Source organism: Coturnix japonica, chromosome 3 (genome assembly GCF_054131305.1).
Source record: "Coturnix japonica strain WE chromosome 3, WE-NBRP24, whole genome shotgun sequence".
In the NCBI taxonomy this organism is placed as follows: Eukaryota; Metazoa; Chordata; class Aves; order Galliformes; family Phasianidae; genus Coturnix; species Coturnix japonica.
In genome coordinates, this window is record NC_140665.1 from 57,016,635 (window position 1) to 57,039,263 (window position 22,629).

Sequence of the window (22,629 nt, forward strand, 5' to 3'; positions counted from 1 at the left end):
GGCAGCAGCCTGCTGTCAGCTTCAGTTAGTTGCACAGTCTTAGCCCTTGATTTCATATGCACCCATTTTTGAAACTTAGGACCGGATTAAGCACTTTGTCCTAGCTCTGCAGAGCAACAGAATAAGGACAGTTTAAAAGGACCATGTGAGAAACACTAGATGTTGATGGCAAAACAGCCATGACAGATTATCTTCCAACAGCAAAACTCTTCAGCAATGAGAAGAGTATCTATCCCAAACATCTGTTTTTTCTAACCTCCCCCATCCACTGAAGATTACTTGCCCAACATTAGTTGCTATCTTTAAGTGATGGAAACTGCTCTAAGGTTTGTAACAGAAATCAGATTGCTGAGATATCTGTCCTACACAGTTTACTAAAATGCCAGCAGTTTCACTGATCAGTTTTTCTTGCAACCACCACAGTCCATATCCTCTTTAAGCAAAATAAAATAAGGTTAGCTACACCATTTGAACAAGAAGCAAACATTCACTTACCCTCCACCTCCAAGCTCCAGAGAGGTCATATCTCCATTGATGAAGTAGGTATTCTCCCCGCTCCATTTGAATACCTGAGGGTGAAGGAGAACAAAGTTACTTGCACTGTGAAGATTCTAGTACTACAGGATTTTGTAGTTCACAGAATCACAGAATTGTAGGGGTTGGAAGGGACCTCCAGAGATCATCGAGTCCAACCCCCTTGCCAAAGCAGGTTCCCTACACGAGGTCACACAGGTAGGCATCCAGGCGGGTCTTGAATATCTCCAGAGAAGGACTCTACATTCCCCCTGGGCAGCCTGTTCCAGTGCTCCATCACCCTCACCGTAAAGAAGTTCCCTGCTCCAGTTTCTGGTCATTTCCCCTTGTCCTGTCTCCACACACTGCTGAAAAGAGTCTGGCCTCGCCACGTTGCACCCCACACCTCAGACATTTATAGACCTGGATCAGGTTCCCTCTCACAGTCTTCTTTTGTCAAGGCTAAACAGACCCAGTCCACTTTGCCTTTCTTCATATGGGAGATGCCCCAGGCCCTTCACCATCTTTGTGGCCCTCTGTTGGACTCTTTCCAAGAGATCCCTGTCTTTATTGTACTGGGGAGCCCAGAACTGGACACAATATTCCAGATGAGGCCTCACCAGGGCAGAGTAGAGGGGGAGGATCACCTCCCTCGACCTGCTGGCCACGCTCTTTTTAATACACCCCAGTATGCCATTGGCCTTTTTGGCCACAAGGGCACACTGCTGGCTCATGGTCAACCTGTCGTCTACCAGGACGCCCAGGTCCCTCTCAGCAGAGCTCCTCTCCAGCAGGTCTTCCCCCAGCCTGTACCGGTGCATGCAATTAGTTAGCAGGGACTGACTGTTAGCAGGTATTTTTCAGTGTAGTCATATTTGGTTTTTATTTTCTTTTTGATTGGCAAGGAGGAAGAGGACACAGGTAGAAAGAAAAAAAAAAAAAAAGTACATATTTAAAATCAGGAACAAGGCATCCTAATCATTTTCACAATTCTGCTTGCATCTTTAAATCAAGAAGCATTCTGAAAAGAAAAAGGCCAGTGTATTCGGTATTGAAAAATACACAAGCTATGGAAATCAAGGGGTTTTCCAGTGGCACTTTTATCTCTAGTTTGATGTCTTTATGGCCCCAAGTATGTGTGCAATTATATCCTCCTCTTGACATTCGTTAACTTCCAAGGTGAGCCTATGATAGTTTACTCCTTATTATTCCTTGCTTCCCTCCCTCAACCCACTTGAAACCCACTGCTTACCCTCACTTCAAACAATTGTAGCCTTTTTTTTTTGCTTAGTGTTACACTGAGACAAGCGGTCAACTGAGACAAGCAACCAACAGCTGGCACATCTAAAATCACAGAATGCCCTAGGTTGCAGGGGGCCTTAAAGGTTATTACTTTTTGGAATCCAAAAATCTTATACGAGGAAGAGAACACTGCTTACCTTGAAATTTGGACTGAATGTGTAGAGGAATGTTTCACCAGTGCCATAGTAATGGTCACTAAACTTGAAGGGATGCGTAGCATATGCTCCAAAAATCTGTCAGAATAAAAGGATTAAACTATTTTTGAGAACAGAATAAAATTCAAGAGGAATTTTCTGTCTTTCAAAATAAAGCCACATGCCAACAGGAATGATGACTCCAGGCGTTGCTGAGTACTAAGTACACCACCACAAAGGTGTTATCTGCAACTTCCACAGCCAATGTTAAAAGGAGCACTCATTGTAATTATGAAAATATGTAGTTTTGTTTCCATTAGTGCTTACATGCTTTTCTGCCTCTAAGTTTATTTTAAGCAGTAGAAAATATAAATAGAATAAAAGAAATAAGCAATGCTTTATTGTGGCATGATGTCACTATGTGGTATGATTAATACTTCCTAATGACACATTTATTTTCAGTCCAAACCCTGCAGAACAAATACTCCTTACCTGGTTGTCCATGTCCTTAATGACGAGGAGAACTGGACTGTCCAGAGATGCCGATTTGCGATACAGAGTCTTCAGGCTTGTCCCATGCTCCAGAGTACTATACGCCAGCCGCCACGGGTAGCCCTGCACTCTTGCAGGCAAGCGCTGGGCAAGCTGGACAGTGAACAGGGATAAACAGTGAGGCATTCAACCAGTCACATCACAGATAGCAGAACGCTCCACACTTAGCAGAACTAATAAGGGAACCAGGGTTTTCTTGTTGTTTGTTTGTTTGTTTTTTAGTCATACCTGCTCTATGTGCATATTTTCCAGAAGTGCACTGTGATGCTTTAAGACAGGTAAAGCATCATCATCTTCTTCTTCTCCATAGTAGCTGCAAACACTCTTCCGCCGTTTTGCTTCTTCTACGGTAATGATCTGAAGCAAGAGAAGAAGCGTCAAACCTAAAGCACTGCTCTTATGCTGTCAGTCCTCTATGGAAGCAAATTCATTTGAAGTAATATACTCATCATCTGCCATACTGCATGAAGCAAAACCACTGTATGGAATGGTTATATCAAAGCACAGGCAGCCCACTAATAGGGTAATTCTCAAATGGCAAGGGCTGAGACAGCATGGGTAGCACGGTCCGAATGTCTTCACACCCCCATGACCTTCCACTACTGTTGGGTCCTTTGGAATTAATAAACACTGATGTGAGCAGGTAACACCACATGGTGTTGCTGGGCTGTAGTTGGGTTTAGGGCTCTATGCCACCATGGCAAACAGGAAACACCAGCAATGGCTTAGAGATAGGGCTGATGAGAAAGAAAAGGGGAAAGAAAGAGGCCCAGCTACAAAAGCTAGGAAACTTTACATCAACATCTTTCTATGAGCTTAATGCCACAGCAGCCTTATCTCAGAAGAACAATCTCAAAACGTTACTGCACAGCTTCCACACACCCTCCTACAAATACAGCTTCTGAATGTCATTCACAGAATACACTGGTTGAGTTTGAACAACTCCCCCACACTTTCACAATTGCTGCTTCAACTTGCAGGAGCCATCAGCAGCCAAAAAACACCTGGAGGTCCTATACACGCCTATCCCACAGGCAAGAAATTTACTGGACAGGCTCCAGGTGGAGGTTTAGCTCCACCACAAAGCGCAGAATGAACTTCCCATAAAAACCAGGACTTGTGAGGAGTTCTGTGTATGGAGGATAAAGCCCTAGGGATGCCAGTCATGCCAATATCTCTAGTGGGACAGGAGCAAGGCCTCTACTGTGCTTACTCCCATCCACCCTGTGTCCATCCACAGGCACCTGGAGCAGTGCTGACAGCAGCACCCTGAGCAGGGAGCCAGGGAACTCATGGTCCAGCACCCGCAGTGGGGGATAGGGCAAAAATCCAGCCTGCAGGATTAGTGTTTCTTGCCCCAGCAAAGCCAGGCAGTACAGATATTTCTGATGGTGGTACTTGAAGAACTGTGCAACTGCATCCTAACCCCACAGTCCAGGCTCAGGGGGATCCAGACTGGGGGGAATTCTGTGTTAGACATTTTTTCACGTGTCCAGTTTCAGTGAGGGTTTGAACTGCAAAATTAAACCAGTTTAACAATAAATAAATGAAAACACAAAACAACCCCTTCCTCCTCTAACTGTTAAAGGAAAATGGTCTTTCTGCTTTTATCCCTGCTCTCTTTCTACCTCTTAAATGTTTTTCTTCCCTACCCAGGCCATTATTACTATTATATATATTTTTAAACGGAATGAACATCTGTTTCATCTTAAAGCAGATGTACCTGATCTCCTATTATAAATGTTATTCTTTAGGCTTTCCAGGAAGGTGGGGGGGGGGAGGAAGTACTAAGTAAATCAACCACCAGCAGGCAAAATACAACCCAACTTGCAGACATCGGTAACTGCAGCAAAACTTCTAACACTGCAGACCACACAAACCAAAAACAAATGAAAAGAATCAACAGCTACAGGAACTGTATCTACAACATTTTTTTTTTCAGAGATCTTATAGGAAAGAGAAAACAAGCTACCTGAGGTTCAAATACTCTGTTTTAAAATTCATCTGAGAACAGATTACTTTTTACTAGAACATAAGTAGTACTGTATCAGATCCATGCTGTTCAAATAGGAACACAGTTCAACATACCTTCACAAAAGGTTCGTCCTGGTCAGGTTTGGCACAGTAAAAAATCTGAATATTCAAAGGCATCTTTTGCCTTTTCATCATCTATTAATTTGCAGTATCTACTGTACTTCAGTGCTCCAGTGGCAAGAGTTCCTGCCCACAAGTGTGACAGACAGCCTCTTCCCATGACTCGCTTTGATAAAGTTGCTTATATGCTTCTCCACAATTGCAGTTTCTGTTTCCCCACAAGGGAGAGTGATAGTTTCACAACAGCCATGCCCAAATTTGGACTTTCGACGGATATTTCCTGGCAGACCTACTTTAAATTTGCAAAGCTTGAATATATTGCGAACAAAAGAGACACACCTTAAAACTCTTTCCAGCTAATTCTTCTGCCAGTACATATTTAAACAAAACAATGAGAGAAGTTCCTAATGTGGCTGGATCTTTCCCACCTCTGTTCTTTGGATCACTGTCCCTGATCCTTCATTTTGGATTTGGGAAAATGCAAATAGCAAATGAAGAATGAAACGCAGCATAATGTATGACTGCACTCAGCTCTGAGAAAAACAAGGACTGAAAACCTTTCTTCCCCCCCGCCCCATGCTGCAGTTCACAAAGCACCAGAATCATGAGACAACAAAACTTTAAAAATGAAAGTTATTCACAGAGATAATTCTGTTACATTTCCAATGACAAGTTCCATTCCCAAGTTCTGATTCTGAACATACTTTGATTTGAAAATAGAAATGTTTAAAAAACAGGCCAGTAGCTTTTTATTTTAACAAATTTAAGGCAAATAATCACAACTAAGTTACCTCCCAGTCAGGAAATTACCTAATTGTTAATTTATCACGTATCATAACATAACAAGTGCTTCAGGGTTCATAAGTATAATCAGAAAAAAAAAACCACATGAACTTACTTTCCTTAGGAACTACTTTTGATAGGCATGAGATGCAGATAGTAAAGACAGGAACACCAAGTAGTTAAAACAGACTGCAAAAGTCTCTGGATGAACGAGTCTGAGTATAAAACCTATCCATCTTACAACTACCATTTAAACTTCTTTGTGCAACTAAGAAGCAAAGATCTGTCTGGTACAACAGCATCTCATGCTAACCCATTTCAGTGAGCACACAGGAATCTGCGCTGGTGTGTTCACAGGTACCTGTGCTTTTGGGAGCATTTATTAATAGTATATAAATACAACATAGATTTAGCAATGCTAACCACATACATCTGTACAGTTTTGCAAAAGGCAAACATCACACAGCTAAAATACATGCATAATATGTACCAGTGGCAAATCAGAAAACTGTTTAGTTGTTGGCCTGCAGTTTCTGGGGAGAGAAGAAAGAAATACTGAAAGAAGATGAGTACATTTATGTGACTGCTGCCAAGTCTCGAAGCAGAAAACATTATAAAAAGAAATATAAAAACTGTCCAAAGAATAAGTGCTGGGACTCTTAACAGGGCATGCACAATTGACACACACATGGTTCATAAAGTGGCAGAAAGCACCCACCTCCCAGCTTTTAGTAGTGGGCTCACTGAAGAAGTTGTCTATCATGTCAAGCTCCTCCTTTTCTACCACAACAAAACCTTGCTCTTTGGCATCTTTCCCATATATCTCTGGTGACCACTGAACAAAAAATGTGTACAAGTGATCCACCCTGTGAATAGAAAAGGAAGAAACAACTGTTTTTCAGTGATCCATGAATACGGCAGTATCATGTAGTACAGAGATTTCACCTGGGGACAAAGCGGATAACCACACGCACCAGGTACTCATGTACTTCCACACACAGCAGTAGCTCCTTCCACCCAGTAGCGTGAAGTATTTAATCTTCTGCATCCCTGCCACCCTTACCCCCTCCCCCCAAATCATACATTTTTTTTCTCCTTTTGCTATACACACAAACAAAAAATCACAGAAAGACTAAGTGGCTTGTCTAGTCCCATACAATTCATATTAAGCCCATCAACTGTTCAGTATTAGAAACATGCTTCACAGAAGTTAAATCCAAGGGAAAGATAGAAAAAGAAAAGACTACCATCTCATTTCAATTAGTTTGACCTTCTAAGTAAAGCAAGCTGCTAAATATCACCAACAAATTCTACACAGCATTTCTAGCTGCCCTCTAAAATGTACAGACTAATCACAAAAGAATTCTTCATCCTGTTGTAACAACAAAAAGGAGCAGTTACTGACAGCTTTAAAGAGATGTTGTTTGACAATATCCATAATGAACAGAGGAAAAAAATAATAACGGAACAATTTATTTAGTATAATCTTCTAATCCAGGTAGCTCTGAAGACCAAAGTTAAAACAAACATATGCAAAACCAAACAGGAATACATTAGTGGACCCACTGTCCAAGAAACTGAATGCACAGCAGAAATCAAACCCTAATTAAAGAGGGAAGACAGACAGACAGTAAGTACTTAATACACTGGATCTTTCTTCAGTTATTCACCTGAGAGATTCTTCTGGCAATTCCTTGATTAATACAAAAGAATTGAAGTCCTAGTGAATACTAGATACCTTCACTTTATAAATCATGTTACTTGCACTTATAGCACATGCAAAATTGTCTTAATATGAATAACCTTAAAATCCCTGGATTCTTGCACTCTTGGATTCTGTTCATGAATATAATTCCACAGATTTTTACAACTGAATCTATGTTTCTTGTTCCACTTTTCTACCAGTCAGGGTTATAGTCTGCTGTCAGCTGTAACTGCAGAAACTGATAGCCCTAAAGTTGTTGTCCTGCTAGTGATAGTCACATTAATTCCTAGTTAAAGTAAAATATTTGTGAGGCTCGACTTACTTAGACCTCATGAAATTTGGCTACAATTTCCACTACCCCCAGAAAGTATGAAGTGCTGACTTTTCTGTTTCAGGTCCCAGTCATGAAAAAGGAACAAATTAGTTTTTTCTCTTCTTTGCACATTCACAAAACATTTCCGTAGTGTATGGTTACTAGGTGACATAGTTACATTGATGTTTTTGTTATCAAAAGAATTGTATCTGTGAAACATTTTCAAAGGATGCAACAACATACAGCTCTACCCAGCACTACTCTCTATGGCATCAACAGCCTCCTGTTGTCACACATAAGCAACAAAGCTAACAACAATATAAAAAGCTGTTGTTCATAACTCTGCAGCAACACATACAAATAAAAGAGAGATCTAGGTAGTAAAGCACAATCAGTCAGCCTTCAGCATCACTATAGCCAATAACTGCAGTAAGAGACTGAAGAGGGTCACACTCCACAGTATTAAGGGTTCCCCCTTCTTTGTGAGAAGCCATGTGACTGCTTACAAGCTTGCACGGATCTGAAATTTGTGAACTGTAGAACATATTTCTGAAAGTTGCCTCATCTAATTTTAGATAAGATCTTTTCCCCTAATTGCATTTTTCCCCACATCAATAGCTGACACAGTATGCCCCATTCCTCTCAGCTTGCTTCACATATGCTTCAGAAAGAACAGTGTGATAATCTCCTCACTAACTAATTTGAGTTTTAATTGGAAGAGACTTTCAGCTCGAGCACCGTGTATTTTATGTGCAGTAGGCCTAGTCTGGAAAGCTAACCTACTTAATTCCTACAAATCCCTACACAAGAGCAATAAAACCAGGAAATGCTGTTTTCTGGCCAAGGACAACCTGTAAGTACTTTCATGTAGTTGGGCAGAGGAGAGCAGTATGCTCTTTATTTCAGAAACAGAACAAATTCAAGTTGTAAGGCACTCTTGGAGAACATCTCATCTACCTTCTGCTCAAAGTAGAGCTAATTCCTAAGTTTGTGCAGCTTGCTCAGCCTTGTCCATCTGCAGCTTTGAAAATCTCCAACAGATTCCACAGCATCTCTGTGCAACTTCTTCCATATACAAACAATGCTGTGTATTTATTTTCCCCTCTTGCATCTAACCAGACTTTCCCCCAATGTATGCAGCATGTCATCTGCAAAGGGTCTGGATCGATCTTTTAAAAAAGTGAATAACAACTTCCAAACTGCTCACCATGTTCCTCCATTATGTGAGCCAGCAAGAAGTAAAACGTTCATTACCTCAAAGAAAATAAAGGCTGGCTTACGTTGAGTTTGTTCTCAATTTCTTCATCTCCTTTTCTGTAAAACCACTCCCCAGGGCCATCTGTCCCCAGATGCTCAGTGAGGTTGTCCCACCCACAGCATACAACCTTGCATTTGCCTTTTCTGAACTTCCTAACGTTTCTGTCATCCCGCTGCACTTGCTTGTTCATGTTCCTCTGAATGGCAGCTCTGCTCTCCAATGTACGAACACTCCCCAGATCTGGTGTCACCCTCCAAAGTGACAAGGATGCATTCTATCATCAAGGATGCAGACATTAAATGGGATCAATTGCTAAGGAACACCACTTGTACTTCATTACCACTTAGACTAGATATCGACTGAGCAGGAGAGTCCAATTTTTCACCTGTCTCATTTTCTATCTGTCTTGACTACTTTTCTCCAATTTAATTGTAACAATCCTGTAAGAGACTGTAGTGAAGCCCTTACTGATGGCATGGTTAACAACACCTCTTAATGTCTTCTCGTTCACAAAGCTTAATGTCTCAAGACAGAAAAGCTACATGGTTTGCCTGTGGTAAATCTGGAACAGTTGTTTCCGATCACTTCTTGACCTCCACATGCCTGGAAATGGCTTCCATCAGGACCTACATCATAACAGCCCCAGGGGCCGAAGCGAAGCCAACTGGCCCATGCTCCTGCAGATTCTTCTTGATTTTTATGAAGATAGTTGCAGTAATTATCTTTCCAGTTATTAGGGATCTTTCCCAATTATCATTACCTTTCAAAGGAAGACAAAAAGCAGCCTTGCAATAATATCAACCAGCTGCCTCTGTACACTCAGAGTATTTCCTGTCAGTCTCCATGGTCCTGTATAATCTCAGTTTCTTTAAGTAATCAATAAATAAGTTTTCCTCCACATGGGCAAATGCTAAGTAAATCCAGACACTCCAGATTTAAGAAGCAGCAACATAAAATAAGAAATAGACAACTGCAGAAGTGAGGTAATTCTGACAGGGGATGCAGAGCATCCCTTCTCTGTTTGTAAAATTGTAACATGACATGGCAATGGAACAGGCTGCCCAGAGATGTGGTGACATTCAAGGTCTGGCACTGAGCATCCTGATGTAGCTGTAGTTGTCCCTGTTTCTTGCACAGGAGCTGGACTAGATGACCTTTCAGGGTCCATTCCAACTGAAATGATTCTAATATGATTTAAAAGTTTTACTGCTTGCCTGAGGAACTTTTCAATGCTAAAACAAGGAAATCATTTGTTAGGATGCAAGTTTGTAAAGGAAGAAATTCAATGTAGCTATCTTTGCCCCAGCACAATACATCTTCCTTTGGAAGAGCTTGAGGAAGTCTACAAGTTACCAAATTACTCACCTGCCACTGCTGCTCAAAATCTAGTAAACTAGAAAAATCTGCATTCCATTTAAATACCCACTTAAATAAACCATAAGAGCACACACACTTACCCTCTAACACCATAAGCTACACCCATCGCAAGACTTCTCAGCAAAAGAATCGATCTCCTCATTACTGTCCAAAAGCACAAGTGCCTCCCTGCTCAGTGGAACAGTTAATGTGATGAGAAGCTGCCTGAGTCCAGGTAATCTTTATGTAAGGCAACTAGAGATTTTCATCTCCTACGTTACGTGCTAAGGCAAATGCCTCTGTGATTAAGCAAAGCTGCAGAGAGCAGTCCCAGAGTCACTGATTAATGTAGCAGTGTTGCTCAGGGTCATGACTGACACACTGGACTGCTCTCAGTGCCCTGTGAAGCCACATGTCGGAGCAGAACTAGAAGAACAGGCAAAAGGAAAACAAGATTTAAGACATTCTAACAACCCTTATAAAGGATGCCAGCCTAACATTTTTCTGTGTATTAATAATGTTTCTCATAAAACACAGAACACAAAGAAAAGCAAACCAATGCAATTACCTTGCGTGTCCCTCACCTCCCACCATGCAGCTTTACCAAAGCCTGCCAAGGACACAGAAGCCACAGACTGTTTACACAAGGAGCAGCAACTCTGCTGGGAACAGCAGATTATGGAGGCTCAGGGTGAAAAAGGAGCCATTTTCGCAACTGATTACAGAAGCCGTTTTAACAGCAAACAGTAAAAGGTCATAGAAAAACACAATTAAATGAAAATCTGAAGATTTAACTTAAGCAGTGATTACTGACCTGCACACTAATTTCTTCACAATCTCACTTTTGTTTAATTGCTACAAAATACAAAGACACTGCACAAGCTACAGCGACCATGGTAAACAGAAAATGTTTTACTTACGTTGCTACAGGGCCAATTAGACAAGAAAGATGTTTTGTGATATTTTCATAAGTAATTCTACTCTGTATTCAGAATAGTATTTAATTTATTATGTTATTTTGATACATTGTATCAAAAATATATTGAAGATCTATCCCAAATAATCTATTCTCCATGATTCTCTCAAGACGTAACACCAAGTACACACTATGTAATACTAGCACAAGCCATGACATGAGTGAACAGGAAGCCCCATTTTGCTTTAGGATGCATCTGAGACTTTAAAGGAAACACTAACTTTTTTTTAGGAAACACTAACTAACTAAAGGAAACACTAATGACTTTTACTATTCTGAAGACTGAAGTGTAAACCAGTTGTCAATGTTTAAGTATATATATGAATTAAATCCCCTTGATATCATGAAAATTTCTGCTTATAAAATGACAAATAGAGCTGCCATTTTCAAAGTTTGTGTTAAGAAGTTTAAGATTTAGCTGTTACACAGGATAACGATAAAAAATTACATTAGTCCAGCAGCTTTCAACATTAGACAAACTGCCTTCAAAGCAACAACTGACCTTGTATTATATCACATCATCCCTTCAGCTCCTTGAAGTATTTGCTCACAATCCAAACTAGAATTTTCTAAACCCACGTTTCTGAAATCCCTAAGGAGCTGAGTACCAGGTTCAGCAGATAGCAAGCAAACCCTAAGCTACCTTCAGCAACACTCCTGATGGCCACATTCCAGCTGGATTAAACCTCTCCCCCTCCTCCCTATGTCAGCAACTTCTACACTACTGGTCTGCTTAAAACACTCATTTCTAACATATATGAAACATACACTTAAATTTATACACATGCTACAAAATCTGAAAATATTCAGAAAAAAGTGTTTAAAAAGAAAAATTGACTGCACATCCAATTCTCCAATTCTTTCTTCCTTGCATCTAATTCACCAGAAGTGTGATCACTGATTTCCCTCTGTTGTTTTAACAGACCTGAGAGCTGCTCCATCCTCCTTCTAGCAGGAAAACTAGCAATTTGATTCCCTGTAGTCAAGGAAAAATGATCCATATGGAAGATCACCAGCCTTAACTTTTTTTTGGCCTACAGTACTGCTCGTTGTACATAGAGGCAAAGAGCATTTAAGTGGATTTTGTCACAAAGGAATGTTTTATTTGATGGGTCTGAAGGCAGAGAGAGTCACACCCATTCAATCAGATGGGTCTCTCAATTCCACTCTACGTCCTTCGCTCACACGAAGTACCTACTTTTAACACTGGCACTTTAGTGCATTCCTCGACACTTGCAAATGCCCCACGTTTCCCCATTTCCTCACTCCCCAAACTATAGCCAAAACCCAGATGATCCCCAAGCACTTTTATCATAAGCTACCAAGCTTTTCAACCTTCACACAGCACTCAGTGCCCTCTTTCTCATTGGGAACTGTATTTTCATTATACTTCTGGCATATAATAAAATGAGAATACCTCCCTCCTCATTTCAGCATTCTTGGTGCATTTTATACCGTAGACCACAAAGAGAAAGTCAAATTCAACTCCAGAAAGCACTACACCTTTAAAAATTAAGAGACAGATAATGTTTTCATACTACATGCTGCAACTTACCTTTCCCGGGGAACAGCAAACCAGTACTCTGGTTGCTTTATCTTTTTACTGTACTGTTGAGACATGGTGGTGCTCTGAGACACAAAAGACTTTCTCATGGGTTTGCCTACTTTAATGCACAGAAACATTGGAGGAGTCTTGCTCTTCTCCTCTTTTGAAGGAAGCATATCTGAACAAGAGACAGAAGAGATGAGCTGTTTACAAGACAGCACAACTACCACAACTGATAAAATATCGGCACAGAGATTGATTGATAACTTTGTACAAAAGTAGACTACAAATTATTATGCACTGAATTAAACCTAACATTTCATTCAATAGCCAAACTGCTTTAATAAATCCTTGCTCATTCTAAACTGTGTTTATTTATTTCCATTTTATCAGGACCATATACTCCTCAGTTGTAGAGCTGAGTACAGTATCACTGTAAATTAAATCATTAAGATAACTGGACTGGGTAAAAACTGTGACATGAAGCAGGCAAGGAAGGGGAGACAGTAGAAGACCTTGCCTACTTGTCACCATAGCCAGCCCAGCAAACCTCACCACAGACAAAGGGTGATGCAATTGCAGTCTTGTCCCCAGCTAGATCCCTCATTCCTACCCCAGTGTTTGAATGAGTCCAGGAAACCAATCCTACCAGAGAGTAACATCAAACATACCCAGCCCAGTCAGATTGTCAGCCATAATGGTCAGATAGATAGTCATGTCAAAACCTTCTGTCTGCACGTGACAGGTAAAGTGTAACAGTTGCTCAAATTTCTTAAATTGCCAATTTGACAAAAAACAAAAAAAAACAAAAAAACCCAACAACAACAAAAAAAAAAAACAAAAAAAAACCAAAGTTGTTTATTAAAAGGCAACGTCAACCACACTAAAGTTGTTACAGCCATTTTAGGAACATACATACAGCCTTTTTCTGTTGTTTTTCGATGATGAGAACTATCATCAAGTGCAACTACTGAGACATTAGTGAAAAGGAAAATTATTTTAAGAGCAACTGTTTTTAAAATAAAGACTTCCACTTGAATTGTCCTCCACTATCTCATACAAATCAAGGAATTATGGCCAATAGCTCATTAAACTAAAACTCAGATGCCCCGAGTAGCAGTAGAAATAACAGTCTGTGAACATGCTACTTAAAGTAAGATTTCATTTTGTTTCTCAAATTTTATTCACAATAAACCAATCACTAATTAAAACAAAAGGATCAGTAAGACTCTGCATATACTCCTATTTATCACTTCCCTAGAGGCGTACATAGCATCAAAGATACCAGGAAGATACTGTGTCAAGATTACTTTATAACAATGCTATTCTTCAGATTTGATTATAAATACATTTACTAAATTCACTGAAGAAGTAGTTATTGATAGATAAGCAGTGACAACTCCTATGCCATGATGCATCCTTGTCAGTGTTCCAACTGGATGACGTTTTACTGTTCTTAAAGCCAGTAAACAGCAGTGAAGTTTACATGACATAAGGTTTACATAAACCATAATCACTGAATATGGAAAGAGCACATAAACTACTTATTAAACTAGAAATTTAGGGAGCCTGAAGGTGCATCTTTTTCTTCTAAATATCATAAAATATAAAATTATAATATACAACAGTAAAAAAGGAGACCAAGCATTATATATATAAAAGAGAAAATTGAGAGCAGAAGGATATCAATGCAAAGGTTACCGTCATAATGCTGTCCGAGTCTCAGAGGAAACAAGGATAATCAGAGACCTACCTTCAATTGGCACTTGAATTTTCTGCAGCAGCCACAGTCTGACCTCTGATTGATTGTCTAACTGTGTTTCTTGACAGGTCTTGTCTACAGCTGGTACTAACGAAGAGTCCAGAGACTCTTTGAGATCCTTTTCCTCTGCTGCTGCTGCGCTGCTTTCTAATGAAGGTGCTTTCCTTCCAACACAGCAGGAATCAAGCTCCATACTTCTAACTGTATGGACTTCATCAGCTTGGGACTTTGAACAGCTAAGTGTAAGGTCTATACCAATTGCTTTATTGTTTTCACCTTTCTGGATTTCAGCCTTGTGCAAGTCTTCAGATGACTGAGACCCACTCCCATCTTTATTGAGATAAAATTCTATAAGTTTATCTTTCTCTAGCTCTTTCTTAGTGTCCAATGCAGTCTCCACCTTACCTGTTGGGGAACTGACACATTTGTTTACTTCTGGAATAACATCTTGTTTTTCACATAGCTCTAAGTCTAAATCAGCTTTAGGTTCAACACTGTCCTTTTTTTCCAAGGAATCAACTGTGAAGTGCTCCTGGACTTCTGTAGTGGGTTTGGTTACCTGCTGCTTCGTTCTCCCCAACTCCCTGGGGTCAGCCAACAAGCCTTCCATTAATGAGATTTTCCTGTCCAACCCTCTATCCATACGAGATGGAACCTTTTCCAGATCAATGAAATCATCCCCTCCTCCTCCTGAAAGGGAGTCTTCTTTGGTTCTGATGTCTGAAACATTTTTTTCTTCAGAAGGCTCCTTGACAAGTGGATCTGCAGCAAACTTTTCCAAATGTTCAGTGGCAGTGATATTATTATAAAACTCCAGTGACTTTGATTTAATTGAGCCCGTACTCTCAGATGACTGAAGAACTTCAAAATCAGAAGACTTTTCTTTATCTGAAGGATTTATCTGTTTGGCACCTGGAACATTGGGTGAATCACCATTCTGTTGCCTCTTTTCCTTGCTAAGGGATTTGAATTTGCTGAAAGGATTGATATCTTTCTCAGAGGAAAGGTCTTCCCATTCTCCTGGCCTGTACAGAGGACAAAGATCCTTTGGTATGTCACTGCCAGGTAAAATGACGGATGTACATAGGATGTAAAAAACAAAATGGAAACAGAAGAAAAGAAAAATGAAAAAAAAAAAAAAAAATGAATAATATATCAACTTAAGTTTTGAAACTCAACTAAAAATTACTTTCTCCAAAATAAACATAGACCAGTACAAATGAATGACTTTAAAGAAAAAAAAAAAATGTGGAAAGGAAAATACCAAACTAAAATGAGTAGCACACTTGGCAGACTATGCAACACAGGTGAAGAAATGGCACATGTAATAAAAATGATCAAGGTTATCAAAAGCTCAGTAATAAAAAAAAGGGACATGTATTTAGCCACTGGAAAATCATTTTATCATATTAGTATTATTACTTGTCACACTTGGGAATTGTCAGGCTCTGCTCATTAGTAGTTCAGTGGGTTTTTCATGCTCCCTAAGTCAATAAAAATGCATTTTTGAGAAGAAAGCAAATCACAGATAAGGTATGTGCTCTTTAAACATGTTTTCCACAAACACAACTGGCAACAGTCCATTTTTTTTCTTTTATCCAGCACAAAGCTATACTATCTGAATGCAGACTCCCACATATTTATTTTTAATGCAAGACATTTAAAATGTTTTACAGTGGAAAATTCTTAAAGCCAGCAGACAACAGCAAACTGCATAAGCTCCATCTTACTGCTAAAAGTCTGAGGTGAATGAGAATAGACGACTTTCATCACTCAGAAGTTGGTTAGTAGGCAGCCTGGCAATGGAGATAACACAAGTATCTAGAAAATTTTTCTTAAACTAAGAAAATGGAGAAACATAGGTGAATTTCACTTAGGAAGAAAGTACTATCCATAAGGACAAAGTTTTGCTTAGAACAAATTAAGCAGTGGTTATACCACTTGTAAATTAAACTACCATCTTCTCTGTGCTCAAAAGTCTGCTATGTGTTACAAATTCTAACTACCAAAACTCTTCTGAATTGGTTCTGAGTTGGAAATATTCTACAAAACAATATTTTTACAAGTCCTGAAAGAGACAGTTAAGGTGTTATCTTCAAAAGTTACAAACAACCCTCTCAGAACCATCCCGATAACACATCAAATGGTTCAAAAGAATCTAACTCTTTTCAGTTCCACTGAAATATCCCTTGTGGATCAGACAGTGCAAGAGCCCAGTCATGGCAAAACACCAAAGCTTTAATTAATATTCTTTTTAACTGGTCTCCTTTGCACTGGCATTCTCACACTTACAACACATTTCTCTTTACTGCCACCAAAGTCTTCTAAGAAGTAAGCAAAAGAACATATGTGAATCATTCATTTGCTGGCATTTTTCTCCCCATTTGTTTTATTCTGCTGCATTAAACCTTCCCCCATCCCTCCCCAACTCCTTTCCATGACTGTTAGGGAAAATTCAATAAAATAAGTTCAGAAAAGAACACTTCTTACGATGGCAATGCATCTTTAATTTTCATGTGAGAGATGTCATTGTAGAGAGCTATAGAGACAACCTCCTCCATGGGGCAGATTAGCCCATATTCTTCACAGCCATTCTCAATTACCAGAGGATCAGATTTATGTGGATCAAACATGATGTTGTTTGGAGTTACTATCATGACTCCTCCAACTACACCCTAAAGTAGAAGAACAAAGAGTTAGCATATCAAATGTAATTAACTTATCATAACTTAGGAGGTTTTAGTCAGACATCATTGGCAGAGTAAAGAAAAAGATTTCTTAGTGACACTCAGGTTCACGTCTGTTAAGGAAGAACAGCTGAGCTATACAACTTTTAGCATTGACTGCTACAAACTAGAGTTACAGAATATTAACAAGCCTCAGACAAAACAGGGTAGGGAATTTTAAAAACAAACAAACACATTCATCTGAACTACAGCCAGTCTCACACAGCATATGTATTTATATGAAACTAGCACTCCTGAAGGCAATCTTCAACATGGAAATGTCAAGGTTACTGTGCTAAGCGGAATTCCAAATCTTCTTGATCTGGGGTTCCAAAAGGTACATGCAGAAAGGTCTGTACATAAGCATCTATTATGAAGTCACTTCCTCCCTGGTACTACTGACCCAACCATTTTTTGCACAACTGTAGAAGATGCATTTAATTCTCTAAGATGTGACCTAGCATTGATTTGATAAGAGACTGCATTAGCCACCATCCAGCATTCAACCTCTGACATGTGACCACATTTCAAGCTGTCCCACATTCCACTGCTTTGACTGCTAATGGCTGTTTCAGTCCCAGGGCCAAAAAGCAATATGTGTCCTTTGCACTTAGCAAGCATCACACAACAATGAAACAGTATTGCCCTAATTTACGTGCAAGAAATCAAGTAGCCCTCCACTGCTTTCTACAAAATAGGAGACCACAGAAATTGTTGAGTGATTAAATACAGTCCACATGCACTTCACGCAAAAAGAAGTGAAAAACGTAAAGTGTAAAACTATTCTTAGAAAAATCATAGGATTAGGAGGAAAAAAAATAAGTCTTCAAACATTAAACCACCAGAATTGTGTGCCCTGGTGGCGCAGTGGTAGGAATGCCGCGTTGCAACACGGGAGGCCCGGGTTAGAATTCCCCCCTGTGGAGCAAGTGGTAGAAGTGCTGCTCTTCTACACAGAGGCTCAAATCCTGGGGGTTGGACTTGATGATCTCTAAGGTCCCTTCCAACCTGTACAAGACTATTACCTATTAGAATTATCAATTTCAGAGAACCTGAAAACAAAAACATGGAGGCACATCTATCTGAAACTGGACTCAACAACAGCATGAAAATCGACAGCTTAAGTACAGCAACCTTGAGAACAGGACCAAGGCACCGCACAAACGTTATTCCCTCTTTCCCAAAACAGTCACAGTATAAAATTTAGAGTTGCAATCCCAGCAAGAACATGTATGTCACAAGAATGGCTCCAAAGAAAAGAAAGAAAAGATCTTGTGCAACATTAACCAGCGTCAACCTTTTTATTAGAGTTTGTGTGACCTTCATTAGTAAGCACAGAATCAACCTGGTCACATTTGGAAACACTGATTTGGAAAGAGTTAAAATTTAGCTCAAAGTTGTAAATGAGATAGACAGGCATGTGTTCATCTCTTACGAAGGCGTTGCACAACTTGATGCAACTGGACAACCAAAGCTCAGACGAGTCAGGATTAAAGTGTAGCTTTATGTGTCTAACAGTACACTCTGAAGCAGACTATTTCTGGTTAAGGCATGATAAAGGAATGAAGGTTGTTAGATGAGCTGCTCCTCCATAAAGCGGTTATTGTAACAGATTCCAAACATTAAAGAAGGAAATCATACCACATGTTGCTATGACAGCAATGAATACAGCAATGACAGATAAAACCACTGCAACATTTGCATTCTTTACAAACATGCAGTACGCCTGGCTCCCACAGTACTCATCTCTCAATCACACAGACTTTGGATTCAAAGAATGTTAAAAGCAACGTCCCCAGAGCCCGAGTTCCACATACCTTACCATCTGTGAAGTAACGACAATTCATTTTTAAAAATTTGACAACAACAGGCTCATCCTCTTCTGAAGTGGAAGACAAGACTCTCTCAACCGGTTTTAAGGCCTTTCTTGCCAAATCAGCATCCTTAAGAAAGAAAAAGCTTAGTGCGGAACAAGACCAAAATCATCTACTTGTAAATTTCATGAGACTGAAAAAAAATAATCAAAGAACATTACAAAAAAATTCTTCCAAATAACAGGAAAGAAACTCAAATGTCAAGTCGAGTAAATCTACTGTGTTTCAATGAGGTACTTTCATTAAGAGAGTGCCAGTTGAGCTACCCCATCCATGCTGAAAATCTCCACACACGGTGCACCCCAATGGCACTGGTGTGATTCCCATGCAGAAGGCACAGAGGAATAGGACTAGAGTTAAACACAGTAATTCACTCCAAGCTTCTTTCCATTTTCTCTCTTAAGTAGTTTTGAATTTGAAATGTCTAATTGTTTTATTATCAGCAGATGAACAGTTAATTCCCTGAAAACCCTAATTACAGCCACTGAAAGTTGACTACATCAAGGCCTTTCACAAATATTAAATCCAGTGATCTTGTCTTAAATGGGTACAGCTTATTACACTTATTACACAAATAGTACACTTGCTAGCAAGAAACTCACTGCTCTGTCAAACTAGTATTCCCATGCAAAGAGAACCCCATGCAGGATTAAGGCTGTAGAACAGAGCCAAAAACCTGCAGAGCAGTATAGAAATCTCCAGGATAAAGCAGTAAATCCACATCCAACTTTCTATTCTTTAGAAGCCACACACTATTTCCAACTGCCCAGATATACTCTGGGCCCAGCTTATCTTGTATTGGATTGCTCTGCTCAGACACAATCCCCTAATTCTGATTATTGTAAAGATGTAAAATTTATACTGCAGCATGTTAAAATATTACTTGACACTAAGTAACAATAACACTACATATGAAGTCAGAATTGTAACTTGAACAAACAGCTATTTACACAACCCCGAATGTCAGCTTCAGAATCAGGAAATGTTTTGTGAACATGAGACTAGTGTTAACCAACGTCTGACTTACAGGGAGTTTATCATATTCTGCATCTGATGACGAAGGAGAAATGGGAGCACCAGGACTGAAAGAAGGCAGCCTGGCAACACTCGTTTCTGGTACAAAGAGAATCTAAATACAAAAGCATGAAAAGCATTAAGACTGGTTTTTAAAAGTTGCTTATTACAGATACAATGACTCTCTCAAAAGCAGTCTATTTATTTCCCACTTTACGGGAGACTGACTCATCTCCACAATAATGGCAAAGAGCCATTTCAATTATTGTGTCCAACTCTCTAATTCTTTAATGTATCATATAATATAATTTATCTAGGCTTTCCATGAATTCTACTCCTTTACAACAGCTCCATTCCCCTCTTGAGCTTCAGAGTTGTCTTAAAGCCTTAGTGACAGCAAATAAATAACGGACATCAGATATGGCAATTATAAAAGTCCATCCCCCTCCCCACCAGCTCCACGTAAAGTTGACGTTTGAGAGATTTAAATTACTGTCCATTATCTTTGCATCTAGGTACCCAAATATATGCAGAAAGCAATAAAAAGCCTTAGCAAATAATCAGATTTCAGGCATATAAAACATAAAAAATTTACCTGGCCTGGAACAATCGTGTGTGTGAAAAGCTTATTGAGTTCCACAAGCTTGTTTGGGGTGATGTTAAACTTTAATGCTATGCTGTTTATGGTGTCCTGATTTCCAGCCTGAAGAAAAAGTTGAAGCTTAAGATAAAGATGGCAATCACATACAGTTTAACAGCTAGACAGTAACCATCTAAAACTGTTTGCAGGGAATGGATTTGATGATTGAACACACTCCCTTGTTAACAGATCATATGATAAGCCAAAGTCAATACATAAAAAAAAAAGCCACAACAAACCTACCTCTCTCACACTATGCGATGGGTAAAAAAAATAGAGATGTGTTATAGATACCCCTCTCATTTTGTCACAAAACTTTAAAGCAGCAGTACCTTAATTAGAACTAGAATGGCAGATGGACACATGCTGGAAAGCTCATTACACCTTCAGCTGTCCCAGTAAGTCAGACATTTGTTTTGTTCCCAGACAGGACACAAGCTTTCTACAGTTATGTTGGGTGTGGGAGGATTGAGTGTGAGTGTTGTTCAGGGACCTTGGATAACACACAGGGTCTTTCTGCACAGAGGCAGTTCTCTGAGCTCTGGCAGCTCTTTTGAGGTTCCTTAGAGAAAGATCACACAGTCGTCTCAGGATCAAGCACCTGCTTGATGCCCCTGAGCAACAGTGGAAATATTTTTCAAAGTAACAAAACCAATTATCCTATTAAAGGGTCACACCACAGAAATAAAAACAGGGCTGGCAGCTGTGAGAAAAGGCAGAGCACCTGGGCTGAACAGCAGTTCCAGATGCAAGCCTGGCTCTCCTCACACAATGATAACTGGAACAAATCCAACTGAGATTCATACAAACATATCATTTAGTATTCATTTCATGAGTTCTGCATTATGTCACTGGCTCAACGTCAGCCTCAACAATTCCACTTTCAAAAAGCAGATATGAACAAACCATAGTGCAATACTTACAGTATATTCTATGGTACCATGAGGCTTCTGAGAAACCATCTTCTTCTCTTTCTTTTCATTGGTTTTGTTTTGATTGTCATCTAAAGAGAAGGAAAAAGATTGTAATTGACTTCTAAGACGTTTGTGTATCAACAAGTTTCAAAAGAGATTCACGGGATGTACACACTGAAGCTGCAAATGGAAACAGACACATCAAAAATATTTATTAATTAACAGGCACTGCAAAGCAGGCAACTCTTCATCAAGTGCAGCACAATTAGTGATCACTCAGGAACTCTGGAAGAATTCTGTGCATGATTATGTATCAATGCCAAGCTGCTCCCATGCTTTTCCATGACTACTGCACAATTCTGTTAATAGACATTATCATTTTGTGTGACAAGCTGCTATCATGGCTGAGAGAGAAACCAGCTTATAAAGATATACACTGATACTATGTCAGCATGATCACAACAGATACTGGTTCACCACCATTTCACCACCAGTACTTCATATTTAAATGCTATTTTCAACTCTGAAGCCTGAAGTATCCCAGCAGTCCTGCAAAATAGGTATGCATAAAGCAGTAAAAGACAGTGTTAAGTAGTATAAGCATAAAGGTTGTTCAGAAGACGTTTTCTGCCAGCTAACACACAGAAAACTGAGCGCACCTGCACAACCCCTTGCAGGACCAGCAAGGCACACACAGCATTTGGCAGCGCAAGCAGGGCTGCTCCTTTTCACTCTTACCACAGCAGAGGGACAGCAAAACCAAGGACCAGAGAAGCCACTCACCCCCCACCCTGCCTAAACCCAGTGAGCTCCACCCTTACATGCTCACCCTGCACCAAGGACCCATGTTCTCCTACCTGGTGGTGGGGGTGAGGCTGGTACACAGCCCCAGCTCCAGGAGCGAGGCCGAGGGGTGGAGAGACTGTGCATGGCTGCCCTGTGTGCCCCCAGCCCCTCAGTATTGCAAGCTGGCTTGGGTGGGAGAGGGGAGAAAGCAGGGCCAGGTCCAGAAGACCAAGTAGCAGGGCCCTGAGGATGCTGCCTTCCTGGGGGATGCTCTGCCGTGCAAACCAGCAGCTCTGGGGAGAAGGACAGGGGAGGAAGAATGAGGAACAGCAAGGCAGGGCTCCTGGCTTGCATTCAGGCCACACTGCAACCTTTGCTATT

At 40.1% G+C, this 22,629-nt stretch overlaps 1 protein-coding gene across 20 annotated transcripts in view; it reads right to left on the bottom strand.

Annotated features, from left to right (window-relative positions):
• Positions 1-22,629, bottom strand: part of NCOA7 (nuclear receptor coactivator 7) — an 80,730-nt gene that overhangs the window by 2,480 nt on the left and 55,621 nt on the right. For 5 of the 20 annotated variants that reach the window (XM_085541726.1, XM_015858521.2, XM_015858523.3 and 2 more), the window contains exons 4-16: positions 22,320-22,541; positions 21,472-21,551; positions 20,504-20,611; positions 19,922-20,023; positions 18,838-18,963; positions 16,785-16,969; positions 14,286-15,352; positions 12,542-12,710; positions 6,097-6,244; positions 2,730-2,858; positions 2,442-2,594; positions 1,953-2,048; positions 496-569 (exon numbers count right to left, since the gene is read on the bottom strand). In XM_085541726.1, the coding sequence (XP_085397852.1) occupies positions 496-569; positions 1,953-2,048; positions 2,442-2,594; positions 2,730-2,858; positions 6,097-6,244; positions 12,542-12,710; positions 14,286-15,352; positions 16,785-16,969; positions 18,838-18,963; positions 19,922-20,023; positions 20,504-20,611; positions 21,472-21,551; positions 22,320-22,541 (2,659 nt within the window). The remainder of the gene's footprint in view (positions 1-495; positions 570-1,952; positions 2,049-2,441; positions 2,595-2,729; positions 2,859-6,096; positions 6,245-12,541; positions 12,711-14,285; positions 15,353-16,784; positions 16,970-18,837; positions 18,964-19,921; positions 20,024-20,503; positions 20,612-21,471; positions 21,552-22,319; positions 22,542-22,629) is intronic. The other 15 variants (XM_015858526.3, XM_085541729.1, XM_085541731.1 and 12 more) reach the window with 10 other exon arrangements.